Source organism: Ixodes scapularis, unplaced genomic scaffold (assembly GCF_016920785.2).
Source record: "Ixodes scapularis isolate PalLabHiFi unplaced genomic scaffold, ASM1692078v2 PGA_scaffold0__279_contigs__length_252992795, whole genome shotgun sequence".
NCBI classification, from domain to species: Eukaryota; Metazoa; Arthropoda; class Arachnida; order Ixodida; family Ixodidae; genus Ixodes; species Ixodes scapularis.
In genome coordinates this window covers 178,497,007-178,513,816 of record NW_024609835.1, presented here as the reverse complement: position 1 = coordinate 178,513,816, position 16,810 = coordinate 178,497,007, and the positions used below count along the sequence as shown (strand labels likewise).

Below are 16,810 nucleotides of genomic sequence, written 5' to 3'. Positions count from 1 at the left end.
CTTTCGACTGCGGAGAGATTTGAAACAGGCGCATCACACTTGTGGGAGGAGCTTCTCCTACCTTCTTGACTTGTAACCGACTATAGCAACTTTCCAGTTGTATCTGTGAATCCATCAAACTCTTCTAAATGGTCATTCATGTCTCCTATGATAATTATTTCCTGATTAATGGGATACTACAACGAAATGTTGGCGCTCATTTTTTGGTCTATATGTGTTCAAAAAAGCAGCATCACATCGAACATACCAATATCTTGATAAAAAAGTCACGAAAAGGAATTTTAAAATGAATTAAACGATTAGCAAAGAACACCTGGTGGATGTCGCTAACGCCTCGCTTGTAATGCCCGTCTAGGAACCTTGACAGCTAGTGACTGAGGTTGTCTCGTCTCCGGCCACAACGAGAGAAGAGGGACAGGAGGAACTCCCCTCTTCCCGAGAATGCCTTTTGTGTGTCGCAAAAGTCGCTATTGTCCCCCTACAAGATTACAGAAGATTAACCCGTCACTCAAAATTTGTACAAAAGCAGCCGCTTCGGTGGCTGGAATGACTAGGCCATCCTCTCGACGTCAGCCTCGCCGTAGCTTGAGACGACCTACGTCACGATTGCGTTGGATGTCACGTGGTCTCCGCTGGGCCTTCTCCGAGCGCTTGCCAGAGTGGGCCGTTTATAACGAAAAATACAGCCACCAAGCTCAAAATACAAATGTGCGATTGTGATTTACGGATATTGTGGATCATATTCAACCTATTTTTGAACACGACAGGAATATTTCAAATTCCGTTGAAGTATCCCTTTAAGGCCAATTTCTCTGATGTCCCTCGATATACATGTGAAGTGTTCTGTATTTTCCTCCCTCGAGTCATTTCCTGTTTTCAGGTAAGCAAACCCCAGAAGAGTGTTGAGGCCTGTTACCCTACCTTTTAACCATAAGTGTTCTCTGCAGCTTTCCTTCTCTCTTTCCCAGTCCTGTCCTTTAACTAACATGCCTAGACCTCCGCTTTTGTGTTCAGCTTCCCTCCGGTTGCATCCCATCCAGCCAACGAAAGCACCGTTTATGCTAAGATGAGATTGGAGCAGTTTAAAATTCAATTATTCATGCAGAAGGGCATATAAAATTCAAATATTGCACAGATGACGCATTTCAAGACAAGAACAATGATATTCCATTGTTTTCTCAAACACAAAATTTGAACTGGACAATCCCTTTCACTACACTCACGAACGACATTCTGCGACTACACAGTAAAAGTTATGGGCACATGATTGCTCATGCCCCTTGAGTGCCGATCAAAGTTGTGCTTGTGCACTCTTTACTACTGAAATGCCACAGCAAGTCGTCACTGGGTACAGTGCATAGGTTAGTGCTGAACACCAAACTTCATCACCAAACTTTACCCCTCATCTCAACTTGCTCCACTCTACTAGAAGATTTTACTGGCAGACTTCTAGGTATATGAGAAGGAAGTGGCAGTTCAGTATTCAGACTAGCTCTGTTGCACACTGCCCCAAGGCCTGCACTTCCCTGCCAAAAATAATAATAACAATAAAGATACCGCTCAATGTATCTCCAAAAAAATGCTAAAAGCACAGAAGATGATGCTCACCCCTCTGCTCAATCTCCTTGATGCACATGTCCAAGACAAAAGGCCTTGGAGTATTGTGGGCTTTCACCAGAGTCGTGAGGTCCACTCCAAACACGCGCTTGACATACTTGGTGTCGGGTAGACAGTCATTGGGCACCTTTTCCGAGCACCGATTGTGGGCACTGAAGCCACAGTCTGAAACAATTGTGGTAGACATGTCTTGCCTCTTTTCAAATTTAACAGCACATTTGACCCAACAAAGACTAGGCACATAAAATTCAAAATTTGTTGAGGACAAAAGACTAGGGGTGCGGAAACAGTGGTTTAAACTGAATAGCGCTGAATCATTCATAGCATTTACAGTGCTAAGGAAGGCCACAATATACCGGCACTCTTTAGAGTGTTGAAGGTAGCACTGAAACTTAGCCATTCGACTGGACACCCTACAAAAAAGGCATACATCTGAAACAACCATGAACATCTGAGACAACCATGAACAACTTTGATCTTCTCTTAATTCAGTTATACAATTTCACAAATTGTGGTCAAGGTGAGGTACTTTCGAAAACCTTTTGTATAAGGTCACATACACGGGTGACAATTCTTAAGGAAATTCTAGTGAAATAACTATTGGAAATTACTTCTAATAAATAACTTTTTTTTCGGCTGTCTTCAGTCAAATTGAAAGGATGCAGCATCCGAACATCAAGTTATCAACTAATTTAGCAGTAAAAAAAATACCATAGCTGCACTTTTCTTCTTTTTTTATAAAGCTTTGAATTTTTTTTTTTTTATATTCTTTGTCACGTTGCTGAAGAGCAGAATCAAAGGGGCATGTGTTTTTAATACAAAGCAACAGTCAGTGGGGTGTCTCTATGACCACTAACAGCGATAGGCCATGCAATCATAGGAAATACCTAACCAGGGCAGCCCTATTCGTGACTCCAGCGACCTACTATAGGGGACGCCACTATATATATGGCAATCGAATCCAGGTCCTGCCATGCCATGTGCCAGCTCAACGCACAACGCTGCGGCACCAGCATGCAAGCATTCGACTCAAAATGGCTTGCTTCGCGTTTTATCTTCCACGTTTCGAACCTGCGGCGATGTGGTGGGGTAAGCAAACTCCCGGAGGCTTGACTTTTTTTCGAGAAAACGAGGAAAGGACTGCCCTCTGTGCTTCCACGGTGCTGCTGATGAACGTTTATAAACGCAGAATGTCTGGCTCACGCGGTTACATAGGTCACGTGCAGAGCAACCTGGGTCACAAGGCGATACTATGGTTATGACACAGTCACCGGTAGAACTGATCTGTCGTGCAAACCACCGACAACATGTAATCACAGAAGCCACAAGAGACGAGCAGAAATCGCGAAAGGACCTGCTCCGGCCAGTTCAGTGTTTTCCCGCTAGGTGCCGTTCGTTTTGCTGGAGTCGCGAATGGGGCCCAAAGTCCCGTCCCCCCCCCCTTCTCCCTTCTCAATGTCGATCTTTTATGCATATACATAGTGCCTCCCCACCACCCTACTCCCCAAGTCGTGAGATCCCAACTATCCCAGTGCCCCCCCTCCCCGTTGAAAAAAAAATCCTGGCTACCACCACTGTACCTAATGTGGAGTTAATAATACAACTCGTTAAAAACAACAAGTGAATTCAAAGAAAAGTATGACTCACCTTCACATCTAACTCCCTGAGCAATGAGTCCCCACATAAAGTTGCCACAAAAATCACACCATGGTAAGCCCTTGAAGTTGTTGACCTGTTCACAAAATATACAAGAGGAAATATAACCTACCTATAATTAAATTTTATTGTCGCAGATTAGGAATATGTACGAAGCATGCACATTGTATATGTAAGTGTTTTAAGGGGGGACACTACCTTGAATTTCACTTTTTTTCCAAAAATATTCATATTCAGAACTGCAGAGTTTTGGCATGTATGGATAACAAGGAACACTCTCACAAAGTCTTGTCAATGCGCTCTGACAAATAATGTCAAAAATAATTATCCTTTGTATGTTGGTGAGGTGTGCTGCACTGCGTAGCACTCGTCATCCGCAAGTGAAAATAACTGAAATCAATACAAGTATATCAGAAGAAGTTTGAGGAAGACATCACATACGCTGCTGGAAAGAATTTTTTACATTTAACACGCAAAAATAAAATTTTAAAATGTTATCTTGAAACTTCAAGGGCATTTATCTCAGCTTCACTTTTTAGTGTCAAATATCAGTTCAGGGAAGCTATCATTTCATAATCAAATTATGCGTGCAGATATATTTTGGTTTTTCTATATTGAAATTTTCTGGAGAACACGACTGTGAACTTACTTTCTGCATTTTTCTGCTCTTTTGTTATGAAAAGTTTATATTTATTTTAATCAAATGTACACACAAAAAAAAACACTCTTTTCCATATTTTTTTTTTGTGAATAAAATTTATAATTTTCGAAATTTCTTTTCATAGTCGTCTGAAGCAAGTATTCTGCTGTATGTTCCAGCAAAAATACTGGCCATTTTCATTACCCTTTCTAAACCATAGCTTTCCTCAGCAGATACACTTTTTTATTATGAACTTTTATGTAACTCATCCGAGGATAAATTTATAGGGTTGAAAATTTCCACAGCATCCTTGTCCAGTGCTATGAGTACACCCTGCAAATTTCATGCAAATAAGAAAAACGGTTCAAAAGTTAGCCTTCCGGAGTAGCAGAAAAGACAATTTCAGCAAAAAAGATGATTTAAAAAAAATGTCACATTGCCACGCGTGTCAGCAAGCGAGCGCATGCGTGGCCGGTGCGGAGGCCCAGGGTTCCATTCCTGGGCCTCCGCACGTTCGTTCTTTCAATTTAGATTTCTGGTAAATTAGAGAATGCTGTTGCTTATTCGACGTTAGAATGTTCTATGCGACGAATGTTCTAGAAACATATGCGGCTACAAAAGGTGCTCCACATGGCAAGCTGGAGGCAGTCTCGCCCCAGCGTTCGATCAGGCTGTTACGCCGCCATTGATGCCCGTGGTGCTCCATTGTCATCTTCTGTTTCCTTTTTAGAGCGCAGCTCTTAGGGGCCCGTTTCCAGCCTGAGCGGCGTCGGCGTCAGCGTAACCGGGGGGGGGGTCACGGAATATCATTTTCTGGGTTCCAATTTTAAGGGGAAGATAGCTATGAGCTTGTATATTTTATTCTTGTCATTTCTCATGCTCAAGAACTCAAAATTTTGGACAAAGGAAGGAAATCTAACAACGGTATTTTTGTTTATGTGGCTTTTTTGTCATGAAAGATGGTATAATAAAGAAATATAGCTCCATCGCTATCTGCTCTGAACTGTCCTAAAGCAATATAGCACATGAAAACAACAAATTTACATGTAATTTCAAAACAAGAGTTTTTCTACTCTTCTTTGAACATTTGCAATATTTTTTCTACTTCACCCAGTTCCCAGAAATGTTCTCAACATCAGCAGAAACAAGCCCTGTAAATGTCATTTAGATCAGACAAGTGGTTGAAATATTCACTCTTTTAAGTAGTGTCCCCCCTCAAGGAGCTTGCGTCGCAGAAAAGCCGGCATCAGTGTCGGTGACGGACGGGAAAACTCTGATTGGTCGAAGGGGTCATGACGTCACAGCCACATGACCTCGCGCAGGAGTTTCAAACAACCCACAACGCTCACGTGACGTCACACGTGAAATGAAAGTGATTAAAACATGACATGTAATGCCAATTAAAGGTCGCCGCACGTCTCAAATGATTTCACTTTATAAAGTAATTAATTTGCCTTAAAGTAAATATCTGAAGAATTTTAGGCGAAGGCGGGATTCAAACCCACAACTTTTCTGTTTTGAGCCAGACACGCTACTGACCAGGCCACACAGACATGCTTGCATGGCTTGAGAACGAGTGGGGTTTATATTTAGCTATCGCGTTCCTCTCTTAAAGGGGCACTGACACATCAAAATCATATTTTTTTTTATTATCCGAAACGATTGAAAACGATGCCGGGACATTACCCTCAAAATTTGATAATTGGGAATTCAGTATTTGTGAAGTAAAAAAACAATTTCCAAATGCCGAATTCGAAGTTCCCGCGCGATCGGCGCCGGTGCCTTGACGTCAAAAATCGCGGAGACCTGAGAATCGACTTTTTTTTACCACTCCCTGCTGTTGCCATGGCGACCCAAAGCGAGGAGGAAAGGAGCGAGCGCCCGGCGGACCGGTTTTGAGCGGTGTCGCCTGTTTTCCGTTGGAGGATACAAATCCAGGAGACGGCACCACAACGAACTCCCGATTTTTGGTATTTCAAAAAGAAGGGCCGTAGTGCGTTTGCAATTGCGTTAAAAAACATGTTTTAGGATTGCCGTAATTAAATGTTATAGAGATGTCGCCTACAAAGCTTCTAAATTTCATGATTCTTGACGTCACCGATCAAAAGAAGCGAGGAGGCGAGAGGCGGGAAAATCAAACGCCAAAAATAAAAAGCCCCGCACGCGCGCGGGAAAATTTTTTTTTGCGATGCGGTTTTTTTTGCGTGTCTATGACTGCAACTTGCATCGTTCTAGACAATAAAAATAAATACGACCTTTGGGGTGTCAGTGCCCCTTTAAAGGCGAAGCTTAAGCGTCCTCCTGTAATTTTTTCTTACCTTAAATGCATGGGGCTTTTCGAAGTCCTGAACATTGATGTCTTCCGGAATTCCGTCCAGGAGAGGGCAGTCAAGCTCCTATAAAGAAATAAACGTATATTTTGAAAAAAAAAAAAAAAAAGGTGCATTTAGTATTTTAAGAAATGTCCGACGATTTCCATTACTACAATTGGGTCTACTAAGTTTGTACTTATTTACAGGAAAATTTCAAAGTTTTGTGCTTCATTCCCATTGTTTTTGATATGAATGCAAGACAATTACATAAGATCATTCATGTTGCAATTGACAAACTCTTAAACATAGCATTGATCATTGTGCTAAATTCTCTTACCAAGTCCCTCCCTCCAACAACAATTATAATGGAGGTTGCTTTTACAACTTTTCTCCTTGTTCCCATTTCTATACAAACAATCTGCACATTGTGTATATAAATAACAGGACTCTGGTTGTAGCAGTAAACCATACCATGTACTTAGAATTATTTTCGTAAGTGTGCACAGTAATTAGCATTTGGAGACAAAATTAACAAAGGTTACAGAAAGCAACAAGAAAAAAAAATAGAGTAGCAGGATTATTAACAACATTGCATTCCTTTGACCAAGACATCCATTAAAGTTGTTCAGGTAGCCTCAAGAAACTGGATGCAAATGAAGTGCCAGTTTTTAAAACAATCCAATTATTTTTGGTAGTTGTTTACATAGGCTCATTGCTTGCTTCTCATGATTTCACCACTAACAGCGAGAGTTGAAGTTTGAGGCTCTCATTCAATCTCTTTTTACAAGCTGTTTTTACACAGCATTTTTACTATAAAATAAGAATGAAGTTGTCCAATGTTCATTTGCAGTGACCGGCTGTGCTTACGAGACTGGCGGCCAAACGAAACAACCGGCTTCATGAGTAAATCGATTGTAAGCAAATGCGAGAAATAGATTAATGCCGCACAGTCATGCCCCATTTACAGATGGCACAGATAGGCCAAATCTGTGCCGACCTAGACAAGTTTGGCTAAGAACAAACTCGCCAAACGTGCGTATGGCTCAGCTACCCAAACTCCTAACGTACCGAACAGTCGACAGAATTTCTGCAAAACCCAGCCACGATCCTGGAGTCTGAGGCCTCACAGAAGAACACAGACCGTCCAGAGGTTGGTACGAAGGGGGGAAACGAGGAGTGGCCTAGCAGGCGTCCAAGGTCTTCGTCCAGAGGTGCAGCAGACTTGACACCATGTGCCACCTACGAAACTCCCTGTCTCATGTTTGCAGCCAAGGCATGTGAGTCCATTTCAAAAGCATCACAAGCTTCACCTAGGTCTTCTTGGAATGGAAGAATGAAAGACGACTACTGGAAAGAGCTGACAGAAGTGGAGGAGAAAGAGAGGAAGGCATCCAGAAAAGCGAGGAGGATGATCGCAGGTTTACTGGTGCAAGGGCAACTAAGGATGTAGTGCATCAACAAAAAGAGGAAATGCTCATGAAAGATGCCTTGGAGACTGCCACTGCACCCCGCACAGTCACTAGCTTGTTCAGTGCATCCAGGGCGGTTGTGCTGTGGTACTTGAGCAAGCACATTTGGATGTGCCAACTTAAAGGAGCGATGCAACGAGTTTTGTATTTTGCGGAAATACCGCTTAGAGCGGATCCCTGACTTTAATGACCTGTTAAATACCCATTCGTTTTTCACCACACGCAATCCAAGTGGCAGAAAAAAATAAAGAAAAACAAACAGAGTTCACATCCTCAACTCTCAGCCAGAACAAGCGGCCACGTGATCTGGAGCCGATTATATGCCACCAATGTTGATCATAGTCACGCGCTGGGGTTGGCAAGACACAGGACACGCGCTGCGTTCCAGACATTGTTATGGTTCGGCTGTTGTCGTCATTGCAGCGATTGGACAAAGGACACTACCGGAATGCTTCTCGAGCTAAAGATTATCACGAGCCCAAATCGAGTGCCGACGCAATGCTCGGGTCCAATCTATGAGCCGCATTCAAATATCGTCACTGGGCGGTACTGCTACCGCCCAGCTACGTCATCAGGTTTTGCGAAGGAGAGATTGAATGAAAACGCTCGGTTTTGTCCTCGAAATTACAGTGCAACAAAGGACTTTCTTGGTCAATGGCGTTGCGTGCCAGTATCCTTGAGTCCCACTAGTGCCAGCAAGCTCGTGTAAAGTGAAAACCATTCCAATTGAATATCGTTGCACCGCCCCTTTAAGCAAGCCGCTGGATGAATGGGGTTACAAGCCTCAGGAGAGCTTAGACCGTAGTTAATGGGGCCCCAAAGATTTGTGCCACATTGAGTCTACCTAGAGTAGAAGCTGGAAGCCTTCTAGGTTAATGCGAGTAGCAATCAGGCAAGCCTAGTTGTCCAAGAGCAATGAAGCAAGCTTGGGTGGACATGGGAGGCCACCAATACTGGATCCTGTAACTCATGAGTGAATCCAAGTTTGCAGACAGTTAGCATAGTCAATGCAGTGGAAAGAGAGGATCACAAAAGTCGTTATGGTCCAAAAGGACACGTGGAGTAGTGAAATGAGCAGAAGGTTGATTTCGGATGAAGCAAGCGATATGTCTATAAAATTAATTACTAAATGCTAAGTGATGCTAAGCGCTCGCAGATTAGAAGCAATTCTTTTGGAAGTACCAAACCCTAATAATTTCGAAAGTGGTGCAAAGAAGGTTGTCATTTGCCGTAGAAGCAGTCACAATAGGCAAAAGAAAAATCAAATGTGTAAATGACTCTGAAATGGTGATACCACTGCTCTAATGTGACCTGCCAATATAATTTGTAACATAACAGAAGATAAAAGTGCACAATGCAATACTGATCTCTCTAGAGTGGGCATAGCACATGCAGTCAGAATGCCAACCATTCATGACTTGCACTCGACGTCAGTCCGCCCCTCTTTCTGGTGCCCAGAAGCGCCTCTTTAACGCAGCAGAAGCTACCCTCTCACATGCCCTTTTTCCACGCTATATCTGACCAAGTGACATTGGTGCAAGCTACGTATTGCTTTGGCCTCCTTTGAAATGTACAATGAAGTAACTGAACTTTCTTCTTAATTTAAGACCTTCGAACGAAAACTGGGGTTCTCTCTAGAGTGGACAACAGCTCTCACTAAAGTGTCTTGCCCACCTCTTATAGTTTTCCATCCACTCCTAATAACGGACGAGAATCACATACTTCTGACAATGAAAAGTACATAGGCTGGCTGTTGGATTGAGCGTGCACACGCCCAACAAACTTGGCAAGAGTGTGGCATGTCACATGATTTTTAGTTCTAGCAAAGCGCAACATACGCAGAGTACACAAGTGCATACGTGCCAAGTTAAGGGAAACGAAGTCCGGGAGAATTTTTCAGTGGAGGGGGGGGGGGTAGCGGGTTTATAAAAAGAAATATTGACAACAAATCTACATGAAGAAAACTTCATTACAATTATACTGCACTGCTCATGTTAGCGAGATACAGCTGGGCCTTGCTATCATTGCAGCCGTTTGTTGCAATGGCATAAACTCCTTGTTTAAGTGCAGGGGCATAATTTGCGTTTCCCGGGAGATTTTTCTGTTAACTGTACAAATAAGTAAAATTCAGGAGTCTCCTGAGTAATACAGGTGGGTGACTTGGCAGGAATGCAAGTGTATACCAAAGTGTTCTAGCACACGAGCCCAAGTCAAGTAAGCAAAGTACAGAATTGTCTCATCGTAGGTAGAACCCAAGTCCAAGCAGAAAGGTTGCGCGACGGGGTTTCGGGTAAAGTGAAATTTGCGAGTTTTAATACATAGTACCAGACAACGTTTTTCTGTGTCGCCAACTACTCGGGCAGACGCAGTCAATCAGGATGCAAAAAGCTCGACCGAGCTGGAAAACACTGACTCCGCACGTAGGAAGACATATGGCAAAAGTTCATCGACATGGCGTACGGCAAGATTTTGAGCTGAAAGTATGCCACGAGAAACCGCCACTTAAAGGAGCTGTGCAACAATTTCAGGGCTTCGCTTAAATAATTGTGGAAGTTGATGCCTGACACTTCTGAAGTGAACTACAAAAAACAGATTTTGCCTGGATACCCTAGTTTTTATCTAAAAAATGAAAAAGATCCAGGTTTTTGCCACCTCTCAACTCGTACATCGTCTTCCGGGTCACATGCGCAGTGACGTCGATGCGGTAGGCGCGGGGTTCCAGTAAAGCTCTTTTTTTAGAGCCATCAGTGAGCAGCGAGAACTCACCTGCTCGCGACCGCGTGATGGCGGGCGCCGTGCGAACAATATGGTGAAAGGAGGAAAGTCTCATCCGGGTCCGGCCATACCGGTCCAACACTGTCCCCCTCCCCCTCCGGCTTCTGTTCGCGGTAGCAGACAGGGCTGACGGTTTTGTGGACCTAGGATAGATGGTGCCACTAAAACTATGTATAATAAAAGTTTTGTCGATGATACTAGGTTTTTGACGCATTTATACTTACGTTGGAACGACAAGATTTATAGAAAAGTTATGCTTTATCGAGAAGGTATTCGCACAACTTGCTATCTTTCTACAAGATCCCCAATTGACGTCATGCCACATGTTTCTCATGGCCGCCGCTTGCGGCTGCTGGTCCGGGGAATTTTCTAATTTTTACCTCGCTATTACGCGGCAGAATCGCAACATCTCATTGAAGGGAGGCGTGTTTTCTGTCATTTGTGACAAGGTGAACAATATCACAAGTAAAAGATGCCAATTCTTTTAACGTTAAAATCGTTGCACAGCTCCTTTAAGTATTAAAGAAATCAAGAAATGCGCGCCTCACACTCACCTCGTCGGGCTTGTCGTACTCGTGGGCCTCCTGCTCCTGCGACGCGGCTTGTGGCTGCTCTTCCTTGTGTTGCTGCTGGTGGCGGTGGCGCATGCGCAGGGACTGCTGCTGCTTCTGCCTCAGCTGGCGCTGGTACGAGTGGAGCGTCATGTAGGGGCTGTCCTCGTAGCGCGACTGGGCGCACATCGAGTTGATGTACTCCCCAGCGTAAGTCTCCAGGTACATCGTGATCAGGCCGTCCGCCACGAGGTCCTGCAGCGTCAGGAAGCGCTTCTCCCCCACGTAGTGCATGCCGTCGTGGTAAAGACGGAAGTTCTTGCACGCGCTGCCGAACCTTCGTAGCACGTAAGGAAAAAACGGGGGTGACGACGCCTGAGCGAGGAAGGCACGGGGAAAAGAACGCATTTTCATGACTAACAGCACATGATTCGTCACATACAGGACCTTGCAGAGGGAAGTCACAATGGGTACGTGCAAGGGTCGTTCACGGTTGACTGAGAATTTTGTCTGTAAGGAATCGCCGAACAAGTGTAGCATGATGAAACTTGTGGAGGATGTTAATGTAATACTTCTAGAATAATGTATCTGACGTGTGCGCTGCACTTCTAGCTACAGTCGCCGACCGATTTTTTGAACGCCAATAATTCGGGCTTGTTTAATATTTTAGACCTAAAGGATGAACCGTGACCTACCCGATAGAAATAGAGCATATTTACAACCAATGTTTTGGACAGCTTGAAGTCCGAAATCTCAATCGTTCAGACAAAATCGTTGTGAGCAATCAGCGGGAAACATTATTGAGAAGCCACCATTTGAGATTCTTGACGTTGACTTGAGTACTGCTAAGTCCTACCACTAGGTGACACTATGCTGGCTATGCTACGAATTTCTTTTTCTCTAGCTGCGCATCACTATTATCATTACTGTTACCATTTTGCTTTGTTCATTCACCATTTTCTGCAGTCGTAGCATTGCGCCTCTCATCTCATTTCTGAGAATAATGTTTTCGGACTACACTGGCTTGGATGTTATGGCCCCATCTGTTCTTTCGCCGTTGCGAAGTGTCACTAAGCAGCGCGGAAAGCACTTGACCATAACGCCAGCAATTCTCAAGCTAATAGAAAGAGGGCGAATGCATGCAAAGGCGTAACCTGAAACAAGGCACTACTGACGGCTTTTTTAAAGGGATGGTGAACCGAAATTTCGATTTAAAAAAAACAATGCTGGAGATGTAGGCAGGACGCTACAATCCCTACAACACTACTAGTACGGCGATATCCTATATAGACGGCCGTATTTTTGGAAAAAGAAGTCGAGATTGAACCAGGCTGACGAGGCGCGTGACCGTCAAGATACCTAGTTTCCTCCTCTCTTCACTTTGCTCCCTCAAGGCCGTGCGGCGAAGAAGACATGAGGCCGTTTTCCCTCTCCTTTTCGGAGAAACATGACGTCAAGATTCTTGCCAGATGCGCCTCTTTTTTTAAAAAATACGGTCATCCGTTTAAGATATTGCTGTATGAATGATGTTTTGGTGTTTCCAGCATCCCGTTGCACGCTTTTGCCGCGAGTTTTGGGGAATCCAAATTTCGGTTCAGCATCCCTTTAAGCCCACTTAGATGCAATAAAGGCAAATTTTTTAATCTGCTGATTTTTCGGACTGCTTTATTATAAGGACATTTTTTCAGTCCCTGTAAAGTCCAAAAAATCAGTCGGCAACTGTATCATGGCGGCGAGCGGTGTGTCTGTAGCTGTGGAGCAGCGGTATAGAGGTATTCCCATTTCTGGTGAAGGAATAAGTTGAACCAGAATATTGCGAGCGCAGTATGAGAAACAAACAATGTCACGGACGAGAGTGTACAAATGGTGTCAACAGTTTGGTGCAGGATGACAGCCAGTGACAAGCGAACCGCCACAACCATGTTCATCCGATTGCAGTTGCACATCCAGTTATTTCTTATTCAAAGGAATTGGGGAGCTGCCAGAATGATGGCAGTCGTAATTGGATGCAAACGGGGAATATTTTTAAAAAGCACCATAGTTTCGTGCTTGTCATATTCTTCATTTCCTCCAAAGAAATAAAAGTTCCAGTCATCCTTGCATGACCATTGTAGAAGAGAAGCAAAGGTGCCTTGAAGTTTAACGCACTGTACTGACTGGGTCATTCGGATAAATCTGCCTTTTCTTAGATGGGAGAATAGGTTAGGAGGGCGTTATCGTGTTCCCGATACTCTTGGGCAAGTTTAAATTTATGGTGGAAGCATTACATCACTCGGAGCCAATGACAACCTTGAAGGAGTGACTGGCATCTGCTTTGCGTTCTCAGGACCGAGTTTATGAAGACATATCGGCCAACAATCGGCCCGCTGAATTCTGGCGGAGTTAGTTATCAGTCTGAGTAGCCAAACAATTGACAGCGCGGTGGTGCTACAAGTTCTCTGTACTCCGTTTCCTTGCTGTGATCAGCACCTTCTTTTCGCAGCTACTAATTCAAGAGAATGTATGAATAACTTGAGTCGAAACAGCAGGAGCTAGCAAAAAACTTGTCTGCTTGTCCAATGTTGTAAAAGCAAAATAAAGGGTTAGAGCTAAGTTTCAGATTTATTTTGTATAGTTTTGTGGTTTTGTTTTCCTGACTGCAAATGAGAAGCATCTGTAGAGAGAGAATTTCCTTCAAGCTCGGGTTGGCTTGCCCTCGCAGGGACCATGTTCTGTATGTGTAGCGCAGTTTGCTGTTTTTGCGGTAGATACTTAGGACACTTCAACACAGCCTGCAGCCTCTGTACTGGAGCACTGAGCATGTCAGCACTCTGGGTGCGTGCACCTTTACAGATATGCCACCCGAGTGCACAATGATGGGTCGGGGCAAACACAGAAGCAGAACAACACTATTTTCGGTTTATCATCACTTTTCACCTCGAGACACCGGCATGTGTTGTCTAGACAGGAAAGGGAGGTCACTTGCACACGTCTAAGAATTGAGTAGTGCAAGAGAGTTTAGGAGATTCGGGATGGGAACCGAAAGGGTTTGTCTTTTGGCACAAACGTTTGGTCTTATGTAACTTGACGTTGTAATAAACGGGGACCCTCTGGTCCTCGTAGTAATGTGATCAACGGGACCGAACAACTTCTTATACTTTTTTTTCCTGCAGCTTTCAAGGAATCACCATTATCGGTCACCTCCATCTCAACTTCCCCTCCCTCAGAAAGGAGCCTGTTGGATTTTTGGTTCAGAACAGAAAGTATGAGGTTCAGTGGTATGTGACGCAGAAGAAGCATTTGGTCAACGTAGGTCCAGTATTATGCACAGATATAGATCTGATGTTCAAGTACAGTTATAGGATATGTGAGAGGGAACAGCACGGCATGCCTATCTGGAGTGCCTGCCAGTCGTTAAGGATGTTCAGGTTGTCATAATTGTCATAAAAAGGGGCAGATGAAGTGTTGTCGCTCATATTATTCACGACAGTAGATCTCGACATAAAACTGGAAACATTTCAAGTTTGAATTTGAGAAGAGAGTAAAAAAGAATGTTACCTCAGACTCAGGGTGTACTGTCCTGGAGCTCTCTGGCTTTCCCTGACGAGATAGCAGCCATCACCTTCCTGGAGCAAGCGCTCTGCTTCTTCACGCGAGATCATGCCATGGAACCTAAGTATGGAGACAACACCCCTGTTCAAAGTAGCTCATTGATTTCGAACCACAGATACATAGAGGGGTGCAAAAGGTGGAATTAAAGTCTTAAAGATTCATTATTTTTACCAGTTTTATTGTGTATTACAATGTGCTCTATTTCCAACTGTAAAGTCTTAGACCTAGAGGCTTTACAATATCCTCCATGGTTACTTGAACAGCTTGAAGGGTGAAAAAAAGTGTCACCTACAGCTGAGGATACAAGTACCGTACCTGAGGATGTTGCAACTACATACCTAACACTTCGACAATCGTCAATGTACATGTATGGCGGCGATTACACATTTGAAAGTGACCACCTAGACGAAACTGCGCACACCGCAGGAAGTGTTGCTACTTGTTATACCTTTGATGACCAATAAATGTTATATCCATACACTGTTTAGCATTGCTGGGCTATTTATAGTTTTCAAAATAGACGTTTTACGCACGTGGCACTCACTTCGCATACCGGCCGGCCACTCTGGCGTTAGTGCCACTGGGAGCACTGACTCTTCCGATTCAGCCTTTCAATAATCTCCAGAATTAAATTTAGAAGACGAGAGCTCACCATCTAACAAAGAAGTTATGTGGAGTACCTCCTGCTAGGAATTTGAAGCCGCTGGAACGTCGTGGAAGCGAAAGCACTAAAATAAAATGGAATAGAAGGTGACAATTTTTCGCCTTCAATATTTTTATTTGATGCTTCTAGACGTAAACAAGTAACAAGCACTGTACGTGCTCCCGCTAGATAATTTAAAAAAAAAAACATGCATATTGACTTTTTCTTTATACTATTCCTTTGCCAACGAAACTGGACCACTAGGAAACATCTCTCGAGGAGAAAGTCTTGGCCGTCAAAAGGTTAATGATAAAAAAAAAAAAATGTTTTCAATAAATTCACTTACTCTCTTCCATAGTGTGCTGGACGATTGGGAACCTAGAAGGCAAATTTAAAGAAAAATAAATCATTTCAGATGGAGCTTTTCCTACAAACTTTGGAATTTAGTGGTCAATCATAACTAAGGTTCTGTGTTTTCGGGGTTTATTTTTTCCCTCGAACTCAGCATCAAGATTTTTGTGGGAAAGAAATAAGGGAGGGAGGGAGGAGGGGGGGGGGGGGGGGGCTTGTGTTAATGGAAATAGGCCAGTAGCATGGGACTTCCTGACTTCCAGGGAACATGCGAGCGGCCCGAATACATGGGGAATGTCCCCAACATGAGAAGGAAACAATATAAGGAGTGAGGTTCCCAAAGAAGAGGGCTCCTGGACAGTTCACCGAGGGACGTGTGTATAGTCACGATAGAATAAAGCCAAAGATTTCCTCACCCGAAGCTCGGTTTTTCTTTATTCAAGGAAAGCTCCGATTTGGGGGTTTTTGGTCTTTCGCGATTTTGATAAGAGTAAATCAGTTTGGGGGTTAGTTTACGGAATTTATCGATATATACCAAAGACATAGAACCCTACTCATAACATAGAGGAAGTATATGAAGCGGTGTGAAATTACTACCATTAAAATCTTGGTGGGAATCTGCACTTGCTTCAGGTGCTCATAAAGAAAAGAAAATTGTTGTTTCCAAACTGTTCAATGACAGATGGCATGTGAAAGTGGTGTTTTGCAGAAGCCTTGAACCCAGCTTGTGCAAAGCCTACATATGTTGCTTCATCAACACTACTTGCTGCTAGGCTTATGAAGAAGCTTTCGATACATTTTTGTGATACGACGCCAATTTTATGCCGTTTAATTGCTCGATCATTTACGTTGCTGAGAGTCTATAAACATGAACTGAACAAAGCGGGAGCTAGCACATCGGGGGCCCAAGGCATTGACAGTAAGTGAATTCGGCATCTCACCTCTTTACTGCAAACTATCCTCTTTGGTGTTGGTGCTTTTTGCTGGAGCTGATACACTAGAAACAATACAGGTGTTAGCACACTTCCTTGGGCTGTGAACGAACCAACTTACAGTATGACTTCCAAACTTGAGGTATTTCATTCAATTGATGCTTGCGCTTCATATCTTCGGCTATGCGAGGAAATAAGAACTGGAGAGTTAAAGGCTCGTGCAAGGCATTTCGAAGCTGTGTCATTAATGTCGACCTCGAGCAAGCAGCGATC

The 16,810-nt window shown here is 43.6% G+C and overlaps 1 protein-coding gene across 2 annotated transcripts in view; it reads right to left on the bottom strand.

The window, feature by feature from the left end:
- LOC8035495 (N-chimaerin) overlaps positions 1-16,810 on the bottom strand; it is a 32,904-nt gene that overhangs the window by 15,287 nt on the left and 807 nt on the right. The window contains exons 2-10 of one of the 2 annotated variants that reach the window (XM_040213421.3): positions 16,659-16,718; positions 16,547-16,602; positions 15,601-15,632; positions 14,558-14,671; positions 11,024-11,357; positions 7,294-7,464; positions 6,232-6,309; positions 3,265-3,349; positions 1,609-1,782 (exon numbers count right to left, since the gene is read on the bottom strand). In XM_040213421.3, coding sequence (XP_040069355.1) covers positions 1,609-1,782; positions 3,265-3,349; positions 6,232-6,309; positions 7,294-7,464; positions 11,024-11,357; positions 14,558-14,671; positions 15,601-15,632; positions 16,547-16,602; positions 16,659-16,718 — 1,104 coding nt within the window. The remainder of the gene's footprint in view (positions 1-1,608; positions 1,783-3,264; positions 3,350-6,231; positions 6,310-7,293; positions 7,465-11,023; positions 11,358-14,557; positions 14,672-15,600; positions 15,633-16,546; positions 16,603-16,658; positions 16,719-16,810) is intronic. The other variant, XM_029980621.4, reaches the window with a different exon arrangement.